This window comes from Salmo trutta, chromosome 26 (assembly GCF_901001165.1).
Source record: "Salmo trutta chromosome 26, fSalTru1.1, whole genome shotgun sequence".
Lineage (NCBI taxonomy): Eukaryota > Metazoa > Chordata > Actinopteri > Salmoniformes > Salmonidae > Salmo > Salmo trutta.
Window position 1 is genome coordinate 20,973,114 of NC_042982.1, and position 18,305 is coordinate 20,991,418.

Here is an 18,305-nt window from a genome sequence, read left to right on the forward strand (position 1 = left end):
TTATAACAGAACATATCCACAGTCTATTTCCCATTATACGCTTACCTAGCTGTAACATGCAAACTATGTCCTTCACTAGTGATTCCATTCAACTTTTGTGCATTGTCTACTATCGCAAAAAAAATATTTTCTCATCAGTCTGGAACGCTTCAACACATATAGATTGGTAGCACTTCATTTAACAGTGCAAAAATGTCCCGGTATTTACTAAGTGATCAGGTTAAATGGTAGTTACACAATAATAGCATATGAATTACATACAAATTGTTTGTTTCGGAACTCAATCTTGTTTCCAATTTGTTCTGATACGAGTGTGTTGTGTCTTTCAGGATGAAGAAGGTTCTGACGGCCCAGGCGGAGGCAGAGAAGATCCGGAGGATAGGCGAGGCAGAGGCCTGCTCCATAGAGGCTATAGGGAAGGCTGAGGCTGAGAAGATGAGGCTGAAGGCTGAGGCCTACCAGAAGTATGGAGAGGCAGCCAAGACTGCTCTGGTCCTGGAGGCCCTTCCCAAGGTAATACACTATGGAATTAAGTCACATAAGTCATATTGTGTTTAATGTTTTTAAATGCAGTGTATCTACACGTGTGTTTGAATTGTTTAGATTTAATCAGATTAAATCACGACTGCCTTGACGAGACATTCATACAGATGTATTCATATTGAGGTAGTAATGTGTAGATTTACTGTAGACACCAGTGTTGTAGTACTCAAGACCAGTCTCAAGACCATATATTGAGTATCTCTGTCTTGTCTTGTTGTCAGATTGGTCTTGACTCGGTCTCGGACAGTGAGTGTCTGTTTGCATCATAGACATAGATGGGCCTGGGTGGACAGAGGCCCACCCACTGGGGAGCCAGGCCCTGACAGGCCCACCCAATAAGCTTGATGTGGTTTAAGCATTGTTGCGTACTGTCTTTTTTTTCTATTTAAAAAAAAAAGGTGTGATTTTGAGAGTGAAATTCTGAAAAATCTATAGGAAAACTCATTAAAAAAAACTGGATTTTTCACATAGCGTGCCTTTCCTTCACTGGGTGGGCCGTTTGGGAACTTTTTTTGCAAAATTAGAGTATACCCACTTCTCCAGGCACCACTACACCATTGCATAGGGCCAATGGAAAGACAGCAGTCACACACAGCATGATGTTAAAGGATAAGCAGTCCATAAACTCAGACATAAGCCAGCAGGTCCCAATCATAAGAATACAAAAACAATACCATTAAGTATTTCCCAATCGAAATGTGTAACTATTACTTCCCATTGCATAATACATTTCACATTTAGCACACAAAGTAACCAGTGACCTAAAGTTTAAAGTGGAACTGTGTGTTTTAACTACTTTGCAGATATAAAACAGACAATCATGATATTAGTCCAAAATATAAAATTCTCAGTTTTATGCTACAAAACCAACTACATACGAGGTTTTAAAAATGCTATATTTGACTCAACTTCCCATGACGTACATTAAGGCATTGTTGGCAGAATAGATGGATGCAGTTCAATGCATGGTTAATATAATTCACCAATACATGTCTTGTTACTACAAAAACTATTGTTATCTGGTTGTAAATCACAGCTGGCCTGGTACATTGTTTGCTGCCTCCATTCTGACAAATGTAACTAAGGCTAGGAATGTCAATACAATCAATCTAGCAAGGGCAATGATCAAAAGTCAGTCAATGTGGCTAATAGGCTAACATATCTATTTATGTAGAAAGTTAAAAGCACAGAGCCTAATGTTAGCTAGCTAGCGACTAGGAGGGTGTTATGCCATTGGAGGAGTGGGAGTGACTTGACTTTTTCCCCTCATAATTTTTCAGTGGCTATACACAGCTAGAGATGCAGGTGTCATTTGGTTAGCTAGCAAAAACTTGAATGACTGTTATCCAGTTAGCATATCTCTTGATTTGGCAAATTCACTCTGGTTGTTTACTCCGATTTCAGAGCACTCTGTTCTGAGTGTGCCAGAGCACAGAACAACTGATATGACAGGTGGCAGTAAAAGTAGGCAAAAAAGGTAATAGTTAGTCAAGAACACTCAATAGGACTGTAAAGTTCCCAGATGTAAGAGGACTCCTGTGGTGTTTACATATTTGCAGAATCCATTCAGGTGAATTTTGTGGCTTTTGGTGAATGCGTTCTAATGATCTAAAGTCGCGCTGTTGCAACTGCCTGTAAACACACAGTCCAGTTCAAAGTGAATGAAGGCAGGCCCTTGTGATGGCTTGTTTATATGAAGGCCTACAGTAGCTCTGGTTGGCCATAGCGCACTGGTCTGTGTAGACTCCGGTTCTGGACAAGACAGATGTTTTTATTCAGTTTTATCTACTGCAGTGTCTATTAATTGTCCAAATGCAAGGCCTCTATAATACTATAGAATTTTCACAACTGCCTTAGTATACGTTATTCCCAAACATTCTAAGAATTCATGAAAATGTGAAAATGACCATATCTAAGTGGTCGCTTGTCATAAAAATAAAAAAAGTTTCATTCTTTCTGGGGGTGTATATGAACAAATTTTCATAAGATTTCATGTTGCTAAAATGCTTTCAGTTCCACTTTAAATGCAACGCGGTTCCACACACGTTATTTTCAAAGGGATGGCTAACCGCAAGTGTGCTGCAATAAAAAACACAGTTCGACTCACCAGATGATGATGATTTGAAACGTAACTTCTTCTTGAAAGTTATTATTGAAATGGGAGAAGCTAACAAATTAGCAACATCCTTTTTGATAACACCTGCTGCAGCCGCTGCAAACTAGCCGACTTTTGAAATGGCGCCGGAGGGGATGGCTGCTGTTTTACGTGCTCCTAACCAACTGTGCTATTTTGTTCGTTTTTTTTCACATTGTTTGTAACTTTTTTTTTAAACTTATTTTCTACATAATGTTGCTGCTACCGTCTCTTATGACCAAAAATAACTTCTGGAAATCAGAACAGTGATTACTCACCTCGAACTGGACAAAGATTTGAATGAGTCCGACGCAAAGATATACTGATTTCTCGGGAACGGCCCCAAATCCCCATCATTTGCGTGAAGAAAAGACAGAGAAAAAGGGGGTGGAGATCGGGCTGCCTTCTGAGAATTCATAGGCGAGTGAGTAAACCTCCATTGCCATCCGTTTTATTGGCCAACGTGCAATCATTGGAAAACAAAATGGATGATCTACGATCAAGATTATCCTACCAACAGGACATTAAAACTGTAATATCTTATGTTTCACCGAGTTGTGGCTGAACGACGACATGGATAAAGCTGGCGGGATTTTCCATGTATCGGCAGGACAGAGAAGCTACGCCTGGTAAGACTAGGGTCGGGGGTGTGTGTCTATTTGTCAAAAACAACTGGTGTGCGATAACAACTGGTGTCTAATATTAAAGAAGTCTCAAGGTATTGCTCGCCTGAGGTAGGGTACCTTATGATAAGCTGTAGACCACACTATCTACCAAGAGAGTTCTCATCTGTATTATTCGTTGCCGTCTATTTACCACCACAAACCGATGCTGGCACTAAGACCGCACTCAACGAGCTGTATAAGGCCATAAGCAAACAAGAAAATGCTTATCCAGAAACGGCGCTCCAAGTGGCCGGTAACCTTAATGCAGGCAAACTTAAATCTGTTTTACGTCATTTCTACCAGCATGTGTAATGTCTAATATGCAACCAGAGGGAAAAAGAACTCTACACCACCTTTACTCCACACACTCATACAAAGCTCTCCCTCGCCCTCAATTTGGCGAATTTGACCATAATTCTATCCTCCTGATTCCAACTTACAAGCCAAAACTAAAGCAGGGAGTACCAGTGACTCGCTTTAAACAGGTCAACATTCACAAAGCCGCGGGGCCAGACGGATTACCAGGATGTGTACTCAAAGCAGGGCCAAGCTTCCTGCCATCCAGGACCTATATACTAGGCGGTATCAGAGGAAAGACCCAAAAATTGTTGTCAAAGTCTCCAGTCACCCAAGTCATAGACTGTTCTCTCTGCTACCGCACGGCAAGCAGTACCAGAGCACCAAGTCAAAGACCAAAAGGCTCCTTAACAGCTTCTACCCCCAAGCCATAGACTGCTGAACAATTAATCAAATGGCCACCCAGACTGCTTCTTCCCTAAATAGTTATTGCATAGTTTGGAGCTGTGCTTTGGATCATTGTCCTGTTGTAGGAGGAAATTGGCTCCATTTAAGCGCTGTCCACAGGGTATGGCATGGCGTTGCAAAATGGAGTGATAGCCTTCCTTCTTCAAGATCCCTTTTACCCTGTGCAAATCTCCCACTTTACCACCACCAAAGCACCCCCAGAACATCACATTGTCTCCATCATGCTTGACAGATGGCGTCAAGCGCTCCTCCCAAAAAATTTCTGCGTCTCATGAATGTTCTTCTTTGTGATCTGAACACCTCAAACATAGATTAATCTGTCCATAACACGTTTTGGTTACTGGCCCAACGCTCTAACCACCAGGCTACTAGGCTTTAATGGACAAAAAATGTGCTTTCTTTTCAGAAACTGACATTTCTAAGTGACCCCAAACTTTTGAACTGTAGTGTACATGTACAAATTACCTTGACTAACCTGTACCCCCGCACATTGACTCAGTACCGGTACCCCCTGTATATAACCTTGTTATTGTAACTTTGTTTATTATTTTTTACTTTCGTTTATTTGGTAAATATTTTCTTAACTCTTTCTTGAACTGCACTGTTGGTTAAGGGCTTGTAAGTAAGCGTTTCACAGTAAGGTCTACACCTGTTGTATTCTGCGCATGTGACAAATAGCTTTTGTTCAAATCAAACTTCATCTAGCTAGACCGTGGAAAAACTACTGCTCACTATTGAGTAGTGACCAGTTGGCCTGCAAGAAGGCAGAAGTTTCTATGTTTTTGTAAAAACAGTCCTACCCATTAAGTCAAAATGTGATTGGTTGATTCCACTGTCACTTCAAAATTTTGCCCTAATACAGTTGAATCCCAGACACCTTTATTTAGCTTATGATGGCCTATCCAATGGCTGATTTTTAGCTAGCTAGATTTAGCTCCCTAGAGATCAGCAAAGTTAAATCCTGATTGGATCTTTTTTCCCTTCAGTGTTAACCCTTTACAACAAAAACTGAACAGATTCAATCAGAACATCATTGAAGATAGTAATATAATTATCATTATTGTATTATAATCATTACTTTATAAATCCTTAGCCCTTCTCTGAAGGCGTAGAAGGTCCATTGTTCCCCACTATGTTTGGGTTAGTAATAATTTGTAGAGTCGCTATATTTTTCCTCAGCAGCATTTTTTCACTATTCTGAATGTCTAAAGAATCCATATGTTCTGAAATATGAACACAGAAATACTGGACATTCAACTCTTATTATGGTGGTGATTTGACTAAATTAGAATCATGGTTTTGAATTTGACATTTTTCTGGTCTCAATCTTGACTCGGTCTTGGACCCCTTGGCCCCCTCCCGGTCTCGGTCTTGACTCTGACTCGATTTGCTCCGGTCTTGGTCTTGAATCAGTCTCGCTTTAGGTGGTCTTGAACACAGCATTGGTAGACACACTCATTAGCATGCCCCCAGATAAACCTAGTCACATTTGATACTAATAAAGCAGTAATAAACAGTTAATCTCGTCACTGTAATAATGACAAGCCAGTGTTTGACTTTTGTTTGTTTCTTTTTGACTGGACAAAGTACAGTAGTATCAGTCATAACCCACCAGTAGTTATCTACAGTATCTTTGTCAGCCAGTGTTAGAGGTGGTAGTACAAGTGGCAGATTACACCATTTTAAAGTGACTCACAAGTCAGTTGATTTGTTCAACCGGAGGTTTACACCAGTTGATGTAATATGACATCATATACCTTAAACGTGTCTTGTGATGTGAGCACAATAAAAAAACATCTCAATGTGCCCGTGTCTTCCTAGATTGCAGCCAAGGTGGCAGCACCGCTGGCCAGGACCAATGAGATAGTCATCCTGAGCGGGGAGGGCAACCGTGTGACTGGGGAAGTGAATCGCCTCTTGGCTGAACTTCCAGTGTCCGTCAACGCCCTCACTGGAATTGACCTATCAAAGGTAATTAGGGGTGTGGTCTATGGTGAAAATTGTAGGTGAAACATATATTAGTGTGTCTATAGAAATAGAATTACACTCATTATTGCTGCCAGATGGTCCACCTATCATGGAACGTTGACTTGAATAGTGGTAATATCTGTTCTAGTAATTCTAATTCTATGAATTAGCTAATATGTTGCATAGGATCCTATTGGTGCTGTTGGATTTTCCAGCCTACATGCAATTTTTCAGAAATATTGAAATTAAACCTTAGAATACGATATCTCTTTCTAGCCTAAATTGAAGTGTTTTTGTTTTCTATTCAACAGATCCCACTACTGCAGAAGATGACTTATGCTCAGGCCTGAAAACAATCTCTCCCTTCTACTCCGATATCTGTTTTATGCACTCCCATAGACTGCCTTCAATACACTTGAAATGATTATATATATATATGTATATGTTTTTTTATATGAAGTGGATTTTTTTTAACCTCTGGTGCCTTAATTTCTACAGGACCAGAATATCTGCATGTAATGCTGCTCCTCTATGTATCTTTGAGTTCACTACTTTTTCAATCATGGAAGCCTTTTACAATAAGTAGATCACATGGGATACATTGTTATCATTTAGCATGAACTGAGCCTTTTTTTCTTTAACTCATATACCTCTCTAGTCTCTACCTTACCATGTAATTTCAGTGAACAGTTAGCTGTTAAGAAGAGCAACCTCAGTGATTTTCTTCCAAAGGTGTACTCACCTTGCCAATTATACACTTCATGATTACTGAGTCATTATCCATTCTTGCTATCACGTGATTATTGTATAGGTTATCGAAGTTACTGTACTCTAATGTATATAACTTTTAATTTAACTGATTTAATGTGTATCCTTTATGATGCGTTATGGGTTTTCGCAATCAGGTGACAAGTTGTATGAAGTGCTACATGAAACAAGGTGCTCACTGCTTACTATCCTCAAATGTATTTAGGCTTCTACTTAGTCAAAACTCTGAGTAACTGGGAATTCTTCCCACTCAACAAGCAATCATGTGTTTTCATTTAGTTCATTTAGTATGTTGTAAACAATAGGTTTAGTACATTATTCCTAACACACTTTCATTTATAGCAACAATAATGGCCTTTTTTACAGAAACCTGATTGCCAGACCTTTATTTCTTTGACTACAATGCATCTTTCTGAATTGGCTCAAAGTAAGTTGAAGTACTGAATTGACTTTGAAGTTTGAGGGAGAGATTATGAACTTTGTGGGATGCTATGATCCAGGGTAATTTATTGAGAAAACTCTTTGTCCTGGAGAAGGTTCAGTATGTGAAATATTGAAGGGTTTTTGAGCCCAAGAAGAAGTAAAATGCCATTACTCATAGCCAAATACTAGTCATTGCACCATATCATTTTTTATTATACACGAGTTTAAAAAAAAACATGAGCTGGGATATGTTTAAGAAGTGATTTTGTTCATTCTGTTGATTTCTTAATTTCATATTTCATTTGATTAGTGTGACTTGACTATAACATTGACAGACACTTATTTTTTGGGGGGGGGGTGCAGTTTAATATAGTAATATAAGTCAATGTTAAGCCATGTAAGACAGCCCTTCAGGTTCTGTGCACAATGTAATCTTTGCTAAAGATAACTCTGTATATCATACACTTGTGTCAGAGAAAGATATTACTCCTGTTCAGACAATGCTATTCAATGTATTTAGTAATTTATCTTGCTTTTAATGAAATATAATTGTGAAAATGGGTATATGTGCTGTTACACTATTGTCATTCCAAGACGGATAATCACAATCTGATTATATTGGCTTTTTTGTGGAGGTAGACTAACTTTCTGCTTGTTTAGTATCACTATTTACGTTGTCATCTTAAACAAGGTGGAGAGTAGCCCTTTGTACAAGGATAGGGAAATGGCAGATCTTGTTCATTTTTAATATATGTGGATGCCATCATCACTGATTTGGTGACTTGCACTATTTAACATAAGATCATGGGAAATGGTAAACCCAGATGGGAAAAGTCCAGCTATCATGTAAATAGACAGATTATAATTTGCTCAGTGCTTTTTTGTAAAGAATATCAGTGCTCAAACAATGTTCAATTGGAAAAATGTTGTCCTTTCCCCCTCCCAGACATATCGTAACATTCTTTGTAATAAGTCAAAGGAAAGTTACTACTATGAAGGACTGTTAAACTGTTATGTTTATTTTTTCTGCCCTCATTGATTTGACTCATTGCAGCCAATGTAATTTTTCTAATACTGTGAAAATGTGTCAGTTGTGTAGCAGCTGTAATTTTGATTTTTTAGTTACATTGTGGCTTCACGTCCAAATGCATTGTTCTGGCTAAGCATACAATTTGTAGACAAACTACTAAAGATATTGTATGTTTGATCCAGAGGTCATTTGGAAATGTGCTTTTGTCATTTTTGTGTGAAAATCATCACTTTACTGGTGTGTCAAATGTAGAGATAATCATTCGCAGTGCATGTACTTATGCCACCAGTTTTGTGGTAATGTAGATGTTTTTTCTCAACAGGACACATGTGATCCTACATATTTGTAAATGTTATTCATCTGTAACATTATATAAAATTACCATATTTGTCTTCATCTGTCATTCTAATAAAATTACAACAAATAGTTGTGCTGTTTTCTAATGGCAATGTAATAATTCAATAGACAACAGGGTGGGTGTACAGCATAGGTATTGATATATGGTCTGGGGTGAACAGTACGATCAAAGCTAGCTGACACATTCATGGCATGTAAAACCAGTTAGTAAAGTATTGCATTCTAGCAAGACTAACTTGAGCCAAGGCCTGTCATTCATTCAATCAATCCTTATCATAAATCGTTTTTAAAACCTCTTGCAGGAAGAATCTCAGCACTTCCATCTCTTGTCAGATCACCAAGGAATATTAGTCAGGCATTCAGTATGCACACCTAAAATATGCGGAATAAAGGTCCTAGAACTCCGGGTGCCTAATGCGCATGCGTTTTCAAAGTTTCTGTTGCAGAAAGCAAGCAGCAGAAAAACCATCGGTGAGCTAACGACATAACCAAAATATCGCAAATACCTTTCTCTTGACGGGGAGTATGTATTATGACTTTCCAGCGTTTCCTTTTGCAAAATGTTTACTTCAGTAGGTATCAGACGCCGGTTATGATAGCTGGCTAACGTTAGCTAGTTAACCTAGCTGATCGCTAGCAGCACAAAGAAGTGTTCAATGCGTTGTGGCGCTATGACTCGAGGTATTTAACATTAGCTTGTTTGCTTGCTTCTTTATCAACTCACTAACTTAGATGGATAACTTCTCGTGTAACAGAACGTTAGCCTAAGCAACGTTACTGGTTAGAACGACAATGTCTGTGTTATGTAGTTTGTTTGAAAAAAATAAGTACTTTTTGGCACGCTAATATTGTGTAGCTAAATAGTTAGCGCTCATTTACATTTTAAGTGGTCTATTGACTACTAGACGACAATGCTGCTCAACGATGACACCAGCTAGTTAGTATTTAAGAAAGGTCTTTGTTCATAACTAGTTATATTAATGTCCTCGCATGTTAGATCAGAGAAGCCCTACCCAGGCCACAGCCACGTTGAATGACTTATTGATATTTACGCAATGATGCAATAACATTTATGGTAGACCTAGTCATCAGACTGAGTATATTTATTGTAACTAGTAGCTCCATCCTTTTCAAGAACTGGTCAGCTGGACACTAATCAGTTAGTGTAAGACTTAGCATTCTTGAGTCATTGGGACTTCTGGGTTCTGACACATTTAGCTTTGTTCCAGAATTGAAAGGTGTTCTGGGTGACATTAAAGCACCATTACATACTTTACACAGCTGTTCTGCATCGCCTAGTATTGTAAAGCATTTACATTATAGTCATTTAGCAGACTCTCTTATCCAGAGTGACTTAGTGAGTGCATACATTTTCATACTGGTCCCCCACTATTGGCCCGGCGTCGTTAGAGTTTGGCCGGGGTAGGCCGTCATTGTAAGTAAAAAATTGTTCTTAACTCACTTGGTTAGATAAATAAATAGGGATCGAACCCACAACCCTGGAGTTGCAAGTGCCATGCTCTACCAACTGAGCTGCACATGTGCACTAGACCTGAGCTCATTTTCCCTGGCTAAACAAGCATTTCAGTACACCCGCAATAACATCTAAATATGTGTATGTGACCAATAAAATTTGATTTAAACTAGTTGGCTAGCTGAACAGTGCTAGTTTTCAACCTTATTACCAAACGTCATATATACTGTACTCTCAACTTCAAAACTCCTTTGCTAGTTATACAGTCATGTAACTAAGTCATTTGCTGGAAAGAAACTTGAAAATGATGTATTTTGTTGAAAAGTCATGACTGTTTCCAGATATGTCGTAAGGATGATATTGCTACTTAACTCAGATCCAAGTTCAGTTTTGAGATCCACCATCTTCATTGGCATAGGGTTAGCTGGAAGTATCTGACTGGTCTTGGAACTGTGACAACAGGCAGCCTCTCCTCGCTTGGCTTGATGGGATATGTAGTGATTTTGCCAACACAGCCAGATATGTGCACGGTCTTGTACCCTTAACCTTTTTTCAACTGACTATTGTAGTTGATTAAATCTGACTTTACTGGATTACTCATGTTAATTGACACAAGAAAACTTGAGAAAATATCAACTCTACACATCGCAATGGCTAAATTACTTCTGGAGACTAAGGGTCTGTGGAGCTCCTCTTCCTCCTCACCACTCTATGGGCCCTGGTCAGGAGTAGTACACTATATAGGGTGTAATTTGGGATGCAGAAACAGAGATTGGTGGAGCCAGCTTGGGATTCTCTAGCCAGTAGCCATCATGCAGTATGTCCTGCTGTGCCCTGGGAAAGGCAAAAAGGCGTCTCTATCTTAAGCCCCCTCCTCTGTCTGTCTAGCGGCAGGCAGGGTGTTTGCTATAAAAGGCTGAGGCACAAATGTGGGCTGATTACCGACTGACTGCCATTTTAAAGGTTACAATGTACAGGAAATAAATAGCCTTATGGCTGAGTCATTTTACATGGTCAATGTGGCGTCTCTCTCTCAGCATGGTGAGGAGAGTGTTTCCCATGTTGCATTAGTGGAAGTGTGACATGCTGGCCTGTCTGCCAGCATCATCAGGTGACCCTACAACCCGATTTCTCTCCCACACGCAGATGAACACTGGGCTTCAGCAATGTAAGTGTTTTTATCTGATAGAATTGAATACTATAGTTTCATAGAAATCTGAAATCAGTTTCCTCTTCATATTTCCACTTAATGAGTTGTAAATCCTTTCCAGTCACTAGTTGAATGAAGATACTTTGGTTATGCAAAAATTCCTTGTTCTGTCTCTGTCCTTCTTTCCATCCTAGGGGACACTACACAGAAGATGAGATCTGCCAACTATCCAACCCCAGCAGAATTGGATGCCTTTGCTAAGAAAGTCGCCAACAAGCCTCTGACCATAAAGATCTTCCCCAACAGTGTCAAAGTACCTCAGAGAAAGCACATCCGCCGCACAGTGAACGGGTTGGACACGTCCAGCTCCAGCCAGCGCCACAGCCCCTACCCGTCTCAGGTCAGTGGCACCGGAGCGGGCCTCCTGGCCGTCCTCCACACTTCGACCGGCAAAAGCGTCCTCAAAGACACAGACGGCAGCCGAGCCCATCTGCTTCCCAAAGCAGCCATGAACCTCCACAGCGGGTCGTACGTCGCTCAAAGCTCTTTAAATCTCCCCGAGCCTGTCCCCCACCTCCAGGGCATGTCTCAAACCCAACACCAGGCATTGAAACAGGGCCTCCCACATCCACAGCATGCTGTACAGCAGCACAACATGGCTCACCATGTGGCTTCACAGCCACAGAATATGCCTCAACCTCACCTTAAAACTTTACAGCAACAGAACATGGCCCACCCTCAAACTTTACAGCGGCAACAAAGCTTGTCCCAGCTGCAAACTGTACAGCAGCAACAGCAGAATCTGGCGCACCCGCAGAATATCCAGCGGCAGCAAAGTTTGCCTCACACGCAGACTTTACGACAGCAAAATCAGACTCGGCCACAAACCTTACAGCAGCAGCATCTTCATCCTCAGACGCTACAGCACCAGACTCTTCCTCACCAACAAGCTTTAGTACAGCAGGCTGTGGCTCAGGCTCAAGGTCTCCGGCACCTGCCTGACATAGCCCAGGCCCAGCCTCCACCTAGTCGGCAACATTCCCAGGGCCTGCAGCACCCCCAGAGCCTGTCACAGCCTCTCCCCCAGGGCCTCCGGCACCAGCCTGATGTAGCCCAGTCCCAGCCTCCATCCAGTCTGCAACATTCCCAGGGCCTCCCCCCATCTCAGCAGCTCCCCCAGGCCTCCTGTGCCGGCCCTGGCCCTCCCTCTGCTTCCAATGCCCTGCAGCCCCAGCCAGGCCCCCCCTACGGCCCCAGGAAGCTGCCAGACGCAGATGTCCCGCCAAACGTAACTGTATCTACCTCCACCATCCCGCTATCCATGGCGGCCGGCCTGCACCACAACCGGCCGGGCACAGACCTGAGCAGCATCGTGCACCAGATCAACCAGTTCTGCCAGGCTCGGGCCGGAATGGGTGCCACCTCGGTGTGCGAGGGCCAGATTGCCAACCCCAGCCCCATCAGCCGTAACCTTCTCATCAATGCCAGCTCCAGGGTCAACACACCCCACAATCTGGACCTCCTTCCCTCCTGCCTGCTGGGCCCCACAGAGAAAGCCCCTGGAGGGTCCCAGGGCCCTGCTGGTGGCCTACAGCCCAACATGGCTGTCATGAACAGGATGCCACCTGCTTTCCACACTGACATAAAGCAGCAATTACAGCAGTTACAACAGGTTCACCAGCAGCAACAACAACATCAGTTACAGCAGCTCCAACAGGTTCATCAGCAGCAACAGCTACAACATCAGTTACACCAGCAACTCCAACAGCAGCAACTCCAACAGCAGCAACTCCAACAGCAGCAACTCCAACAGCAGCAACTCCAACAGCAGCAACTCCAACAGCAGCAACTCCAACAGCAGCAACTCCAACAGCAACGCTCCTGGAACCAGCACCAGCTGGCTCACATGCAGCACCTGCCCGAGGGAGCCAACCCCAGGGGAGAAATCCCCTCTGGGCCTGTCTTCCCTGCCAAGACCCTCAACTATCCCCACGTGCTGCTGGCCTCGCAGCCACAAGCCTTCTACCTTAAACACCCATCAGACAAGACAACCCCCTCGCCCTCCGTAACCAGCCCACCGGGTGGCACCATGCCCAGCTACACCAACGGGTGCTACCTGCAGGCTCCATGGGGCAGTGTCCTACAAGCAGGCAAAAGTGATGGTCTAGGCCCTCTGGATTTGGCCTTCCAGGGGGGCCTGTCAGGGGCCTCCATAGACTGCAGCACACCAGGATCACAGTACCGACCAGGAGCCAGACCCGGGTTCCCAGGTTCGGGTCAGACCAAGCTGATGAAGCAGAACGTGTCTGATTACCTGGCTGGGGATTTCCAGGCGTTCCAACATAACCCAGGTGCCATGGGGAAGATGCACAGGCCCCCCATGGGTAGAGCTCCAGCCCAGGGCCCAGAGCTAGGCAATGGTAGAAATATCCCCGCTCACCACCCAGGCTATCGATAGATAGATGGATAGATAGCAGTCTTCACCTCACCAGTTGTGTGTCATGGTTGGTGAAAGATTACAACATGTGGACACCTGATTATAATATTGAGAGTTCTTGCAAGTGATCAATTGAATGTTCTCCGTAGTCGGTTGCTCCTGCTCTCAATGTTCAATCGCTGACTTATGTGTTTTAAAAATGGGTCCTCAGCCCTTAAAGGTATCTGTTAAACCTTAGTGCCAGGTGAAGGGTTTTTGATTGTTATTCCAATGATGAAGAATACATACTCATACCACAATATGGACATCTGCTTCTTGTAGTATTTTCTGGAATGCTCTATTGTGATCTAGGACTAAGTAGAGAACCTAGTAGGGCTACTTCCTTTCCACATAATAATTACCATAGTTATGCCCAGGTTGTCATGGAACCAACCACGCCCTTTTACAACATTAGTGGCCTTAAAGCTGCCAATGCAGCGGCTGAAAATGGGGTGTTATTTCCTGGCCTATGTTTACATTTCAATGGGTATTTTTGTATGCTAATATGAATCAGGTTCATGTTAGTATTTTCTTACTTGAATCTCTCCCCATATAGAGTAAGGTACTGCTACAACCATTTTGTTCTGTCCTCTTGTGTGTGATAAGACCTTAAGACGGAGTACTTTTGAAGTCGTTTTTAGTTTGTTTTTTAGCCCTACCTTGTTCTGTTACTTAAATTGTCTCTACTTGAATTTCTCCAGTGATGTTTTCAGTATGAGGACTTGGAGAATCGGAATGTCATGCTAAACATTTACAAAGTGAACAAACATCCCTTTGGGAAAACCATTCATTGTCTTTTGAATAATGTGAACCCGGTAGGATCTGATCTTGAAAGGAATTGTCTGTGTGTGCATAGACCAAATTGATCACTTGCAAGTGTGCAAGTACAACCGAACATACCAGAGGGTTAAAATATTTATTTGTTTCACCACTATACTACTGTAAACAAGGGAATGGATTCCTTTTGGATCTTTACCTGTCTGGGGGGGTTCTGGTAAGCTGAGGGGTATCCTACGAAGCAGGTTTGAAGAGTTAGCGAGGTAACTTTGGTCAACTGAGGCTTCATGAAAAGTTTGGCATTCGACTAGCCGTGTGCAACGTGCAGTTACAAGCCTGCTAGAATTAGTGGCAGGTGTACGAGCAATATCCACTGTCGTTGTAAGGCTAAAGACTGAGCTGGAATGTGACGCTAACAGAAGCTGGTTCGCTTCAGAAAACTGAGTAGATCTAGCTTGCTTATTGGGATACCCCTCTTCCTTCACTTGCTAGCCTAACCCTAACTGTATTGTCTCAGTTCTCCTTTCTAGGTAGTACAGAGGTTCAGTCCAGTTATTTTAAATGCAGGTTACCTCCTCATGCTAGTAGATGGGTCTAGCCATAGAAGTAATGATATTTCTATGGGTCTAGCATGCTGCGTTTTTCCTCAGTTTAATTTGGGTAACAGCTTACTATTTCCTCCTCCCTGATAACTCTTGGGGGGGAAAAGCCTTAAATGTTATTAGTTACCCTCTACCTTAAATGTTGACTTTTTACACCATGCCGGATTTCCTCAAACAGTGCATGGCGTAGCATCCTATATCGAAAATAGTTATGATACTAGCAATTGTTTCTGCATATGTTTTCATTTAAGGCTACTGTTAAATTGCTAAGTAAAAGTCCTTTTAAAGGATAATAAGTATGAATAGTGTTAAGCAGAGTTTTATAGGTGTGTGTGGCACTGGGCTGTAACTATGGTCTTTGGACTACGTTTCTTTAGTTGTTTCTACATGACAAATACCCTACACTAATTTAGTTCTTAGTTAATTTATTTATTTGAACACTGCATCCTGAAGCCATAGGTTTTTCCACATAGGTGCCATAGGTAACACATATGATCAGACACAAAACAAAGCAAACTGATGTCTCACAACTAGCTGCATTCAGTAAGCGATGGAAAGGTTAAGTCATAGAGGTGATTTTATTTATAGGGGTTATGTAGTCTTAAAGGTGCTACACCTTTTTTCCAATTTTATTTTTTTGCTTTGTCATTTCAGAAAATTGCCATATCTGCAGTACTAGGGGAATGATAGTGTTTCACAGTATTACTTACCTGCGCTGTTATATACACATATTGATTTCTCCCGCCAGAGCGGCATTTGTTGTCAAAATGGGAAAGCTGTTTTGACTTTGACTGTGTGGAAATCGGGTCCAGAAGCCAATGTGAAAATTGCTCTAATTTCCTGGTTGCTAAAATTCTACATGGTTTGCTCATTTTCAGTTTGTGAGAAAAACAAGCACTGAATAGTGGAGGGAATCATTGTACCATCTAAATTGCTGTGAAATATCTTTTTAATAACAAGTTTTTTTACAGCTGTTTGAGGCTGGTGGACCAAAAGTAAAAGGCTTTTGTTTTGAATGCAGCCGAGTGCTGTTGCAATTCTTCTAGCTTCCACATAGGGGAGACATTCTGTGTAGCACCTTTAATGTTATGGATTTAGCTTTCTTCCCTGAGGGCAGTAGCTAGATTATGTTTGGCTCTTACTACTGTTGTGTTCCTGATGTGCCTGGCCCTTGAAGCTGCTATTGAATTCTAATCTGAACACACAATAGTGTGTGTGTTTAGTAATGATGTATGGGTTGTACTATTGGAATAAAGGTTCCTATTTATAATGTGTTGTCATGGATTTTTGAAATGTGAGATTGTAAATCTGTGTAGTGGAACTGGACCAACTGTTGCTGCAGTGAACCAAGCAATGTACCTGTTATTCCATTTGACCTGATTTACCTGTTGTACAGCCTGAGAAAGTCAGGTTTACAGTTACACTTTCTATATTAAGCCCGGCGGAGACATTTCATATCAAATAGTGTGTGTTTGAGTGGGTGTGTGCGAGAGAAAGGGTGTGAAGCCTAGATACTTGCGCACACATGTGTGTACACTACACAGTGGTGCACTTCTATCCATTTTGGGGGGGGGGTCAAGCTTCTAACTGTAACTACTGATACTGGACAGAAGTCTGCGCTTACGTACCACAATGATTCCAAACACTGTTGGGAGTCTGAACGGTTGCTGCTGAATCACTGACCAAAGTCACCAAGCCTTCCCCTCATAGTTACATTCTGTGTCTGAAATGGCACCCTATTCACTGCATAGTGTACGACTTGACCTATGGTCACAGTCAAAAGTAGTGCACTATTTCGAAAGTAGTGTGCCATTTTGGATGCTAACATTCTTTAGCCATGTTGGTTTGTATTAGTTTTAAAGAATCATGCTATTTTAAGGTGGTGACGAGTGGTCTGCTGCCCTCTAGACAGTTGTAGGAACAGCATGTGGGACTGTGATGTATTAATGGTGCTGGTGAGTGTTTTTGCACCACATAAGTGGAAATATGACATGAATGACAGTGGTTGTGTTATTCCAGTTTACCTATCCTTGAACTATGCTTTGCACAAACATTCCCCACCTAACCAAAATAAAGTTTGCGTTTGCAAAACCGATTCCTTTTATTTCCTGTTTATTTTATTTGTAACAGCAAGGCTTGAGATGTGTATGAAACAGGGAATTTTCAAAGGATATAACATTTCCAATAGTAATTTTACTTCTGTCAATACATGGATGGAATGAGGTTAACCACTTCCAATTGTTTATAATTCCCAAACATTGATTATACTTTTTCTTTTAAGGATTTGTTGACAGTCTAGAAATAATATCCAATAGTCATATGGTTGGTGTGCTAAGGAAAGATTTGACAGACACCAAACATGTCAGAAAACACAGGTCTTCCCTGTGGCTCAGTTGGTAGAGCATGGTGTTTGCAACGCCAGCATGGTGTGTGCAACGCCAGGGTTGTGGGTTCGATTCCCACGGGGGGCCAGTACAAAAAAATGCATGAAATGAAATGTATACATTCACTACTGTAAGTCGCTCTGGATAAGAGCGTCTGCTAAATGACTAAAATGTAAATGTAATGTCTAGGGTGTGTGAGGTTAGGTAGGATGAACTCAAGACTCCAGAGCTCATGGATGTGGAGCTGCGGCGAGTAGACAAGCGAAACCTTTTCAGGATAGACCCATCTCCCTGCGAATACAAACGTCAGCTTGAGTGGATATGGTTCTGCTAATCATTGTTTACTCATAATGGCACCTTCTGTAGCATACTGGATTTTTAGATTGCTCAAGACACCACCTCTATATGTATATTAATGTATTGAATAAATAAAGGCCAATACAAATATAGTAAGTACAAAAAAATGTATAGTTCAGATTTATTAGTTTGAATAAAGGACTTGAGCAGATAAGGAATAACCTCTTGGCTCTACAGATCTGTTTGTCACCATACCTGTTATGGTGTGGTCTGATGCCACACGAGGGTGTGGTCTGATTATGTCACAGTTACCAGGATCCTCCTTGACTATAACCAGGTCTATGTGTAATTTTTCCCAATTTACTTCCTCAACTCTAAACATGTATAAAATACTTTAAGGTCACACCTCAACTGTAGCTATTGCCTAATTAACCTCTAGGGGCTAGGGGGCAGTATTTTCATGGCCGGATGAAAAACATACCCAATTTAAAC

At 41.7% G+C, this 18,305-nt stretch overlaps 2 protein-coding genes across 4 annotated transcripts in view; both read left to right on the top strand.

Annotated features, from left to right (window-relative positions):
• The window catches only part of LOC115163388 (flotillin-2), a 47,019-nt gene extending 38,283 nt beyond the window's left edge, over positions 1-8,736 (top strand). Inside the window, exons 9-11 of the mRNA XM_029715216.1 lie at positions 330-513; positions 5,929-6,078; positions 6,387-8,736. Of these exons, the coding sequence (XP_029571076.1) occupies positions 330-513; positions 5,929-6,078; positions 6,387-6,425 (373 nt within the window). The 3' untranslated portion in view covers positions 6,426-8,736. The remainder of the gene's footprint in view (positions 1-329; positions 514-5,928; positions 6,079-6,386) is intronic.
• A 238-nt stretch (positions 8,737-8,974) lies between these two features.
• LOC115163389 (protein FAM222B) lies at positions 8,975-17,227 on the top strand. 3 transcript variants are annotated; one of them, XM_029715219.1, is made up of 3 exons: positions 8,975-9,334; positions 11,165-11,295; positions 11,472-17,227. In XM_029715219.1, exons 2-3 carry the CDS (start codon positions 11,211-11,213, stop codon positions 13,733-13,735), a joined length of 2,349 nt encoding a protein of 782 aa, XP_029571079.1. In that variant the 5' UTR covers positions 8,975-9,334; positions 11,165-11,210; the 3' UTR covers positions 13,736-17,227. The 3 variants fall into 3 exon arrangements, with proteins under 3 accessions (XP_029571079.1, XP_029571078.1, XP_029571077.1); XM_029715218.1 differs by having other exon boundaries at positions 8,975-9,124; XM_029715217.1 differs by having other exon boundaries at positions 8,975-11,295.
• Positions 17,228-18,305: the final 1,078 nt, after the last annotated feature.

Coding starts and splice junctions, on each gene's coding strand:
- LOC115163389 (XM_029715217.1), top strand. CDS start 11,211: ATGCTGGCCTGTCTGCCAGCATCATCAGGTGACCCTACAACCCGATTT. Junction 11,296..11,471: donor GAACACTGGGCTTCAGCAAT/GTAAGTGTTTTT, acceptor TTTCCATCCTAG/GGGACACTACACAGAAGATG.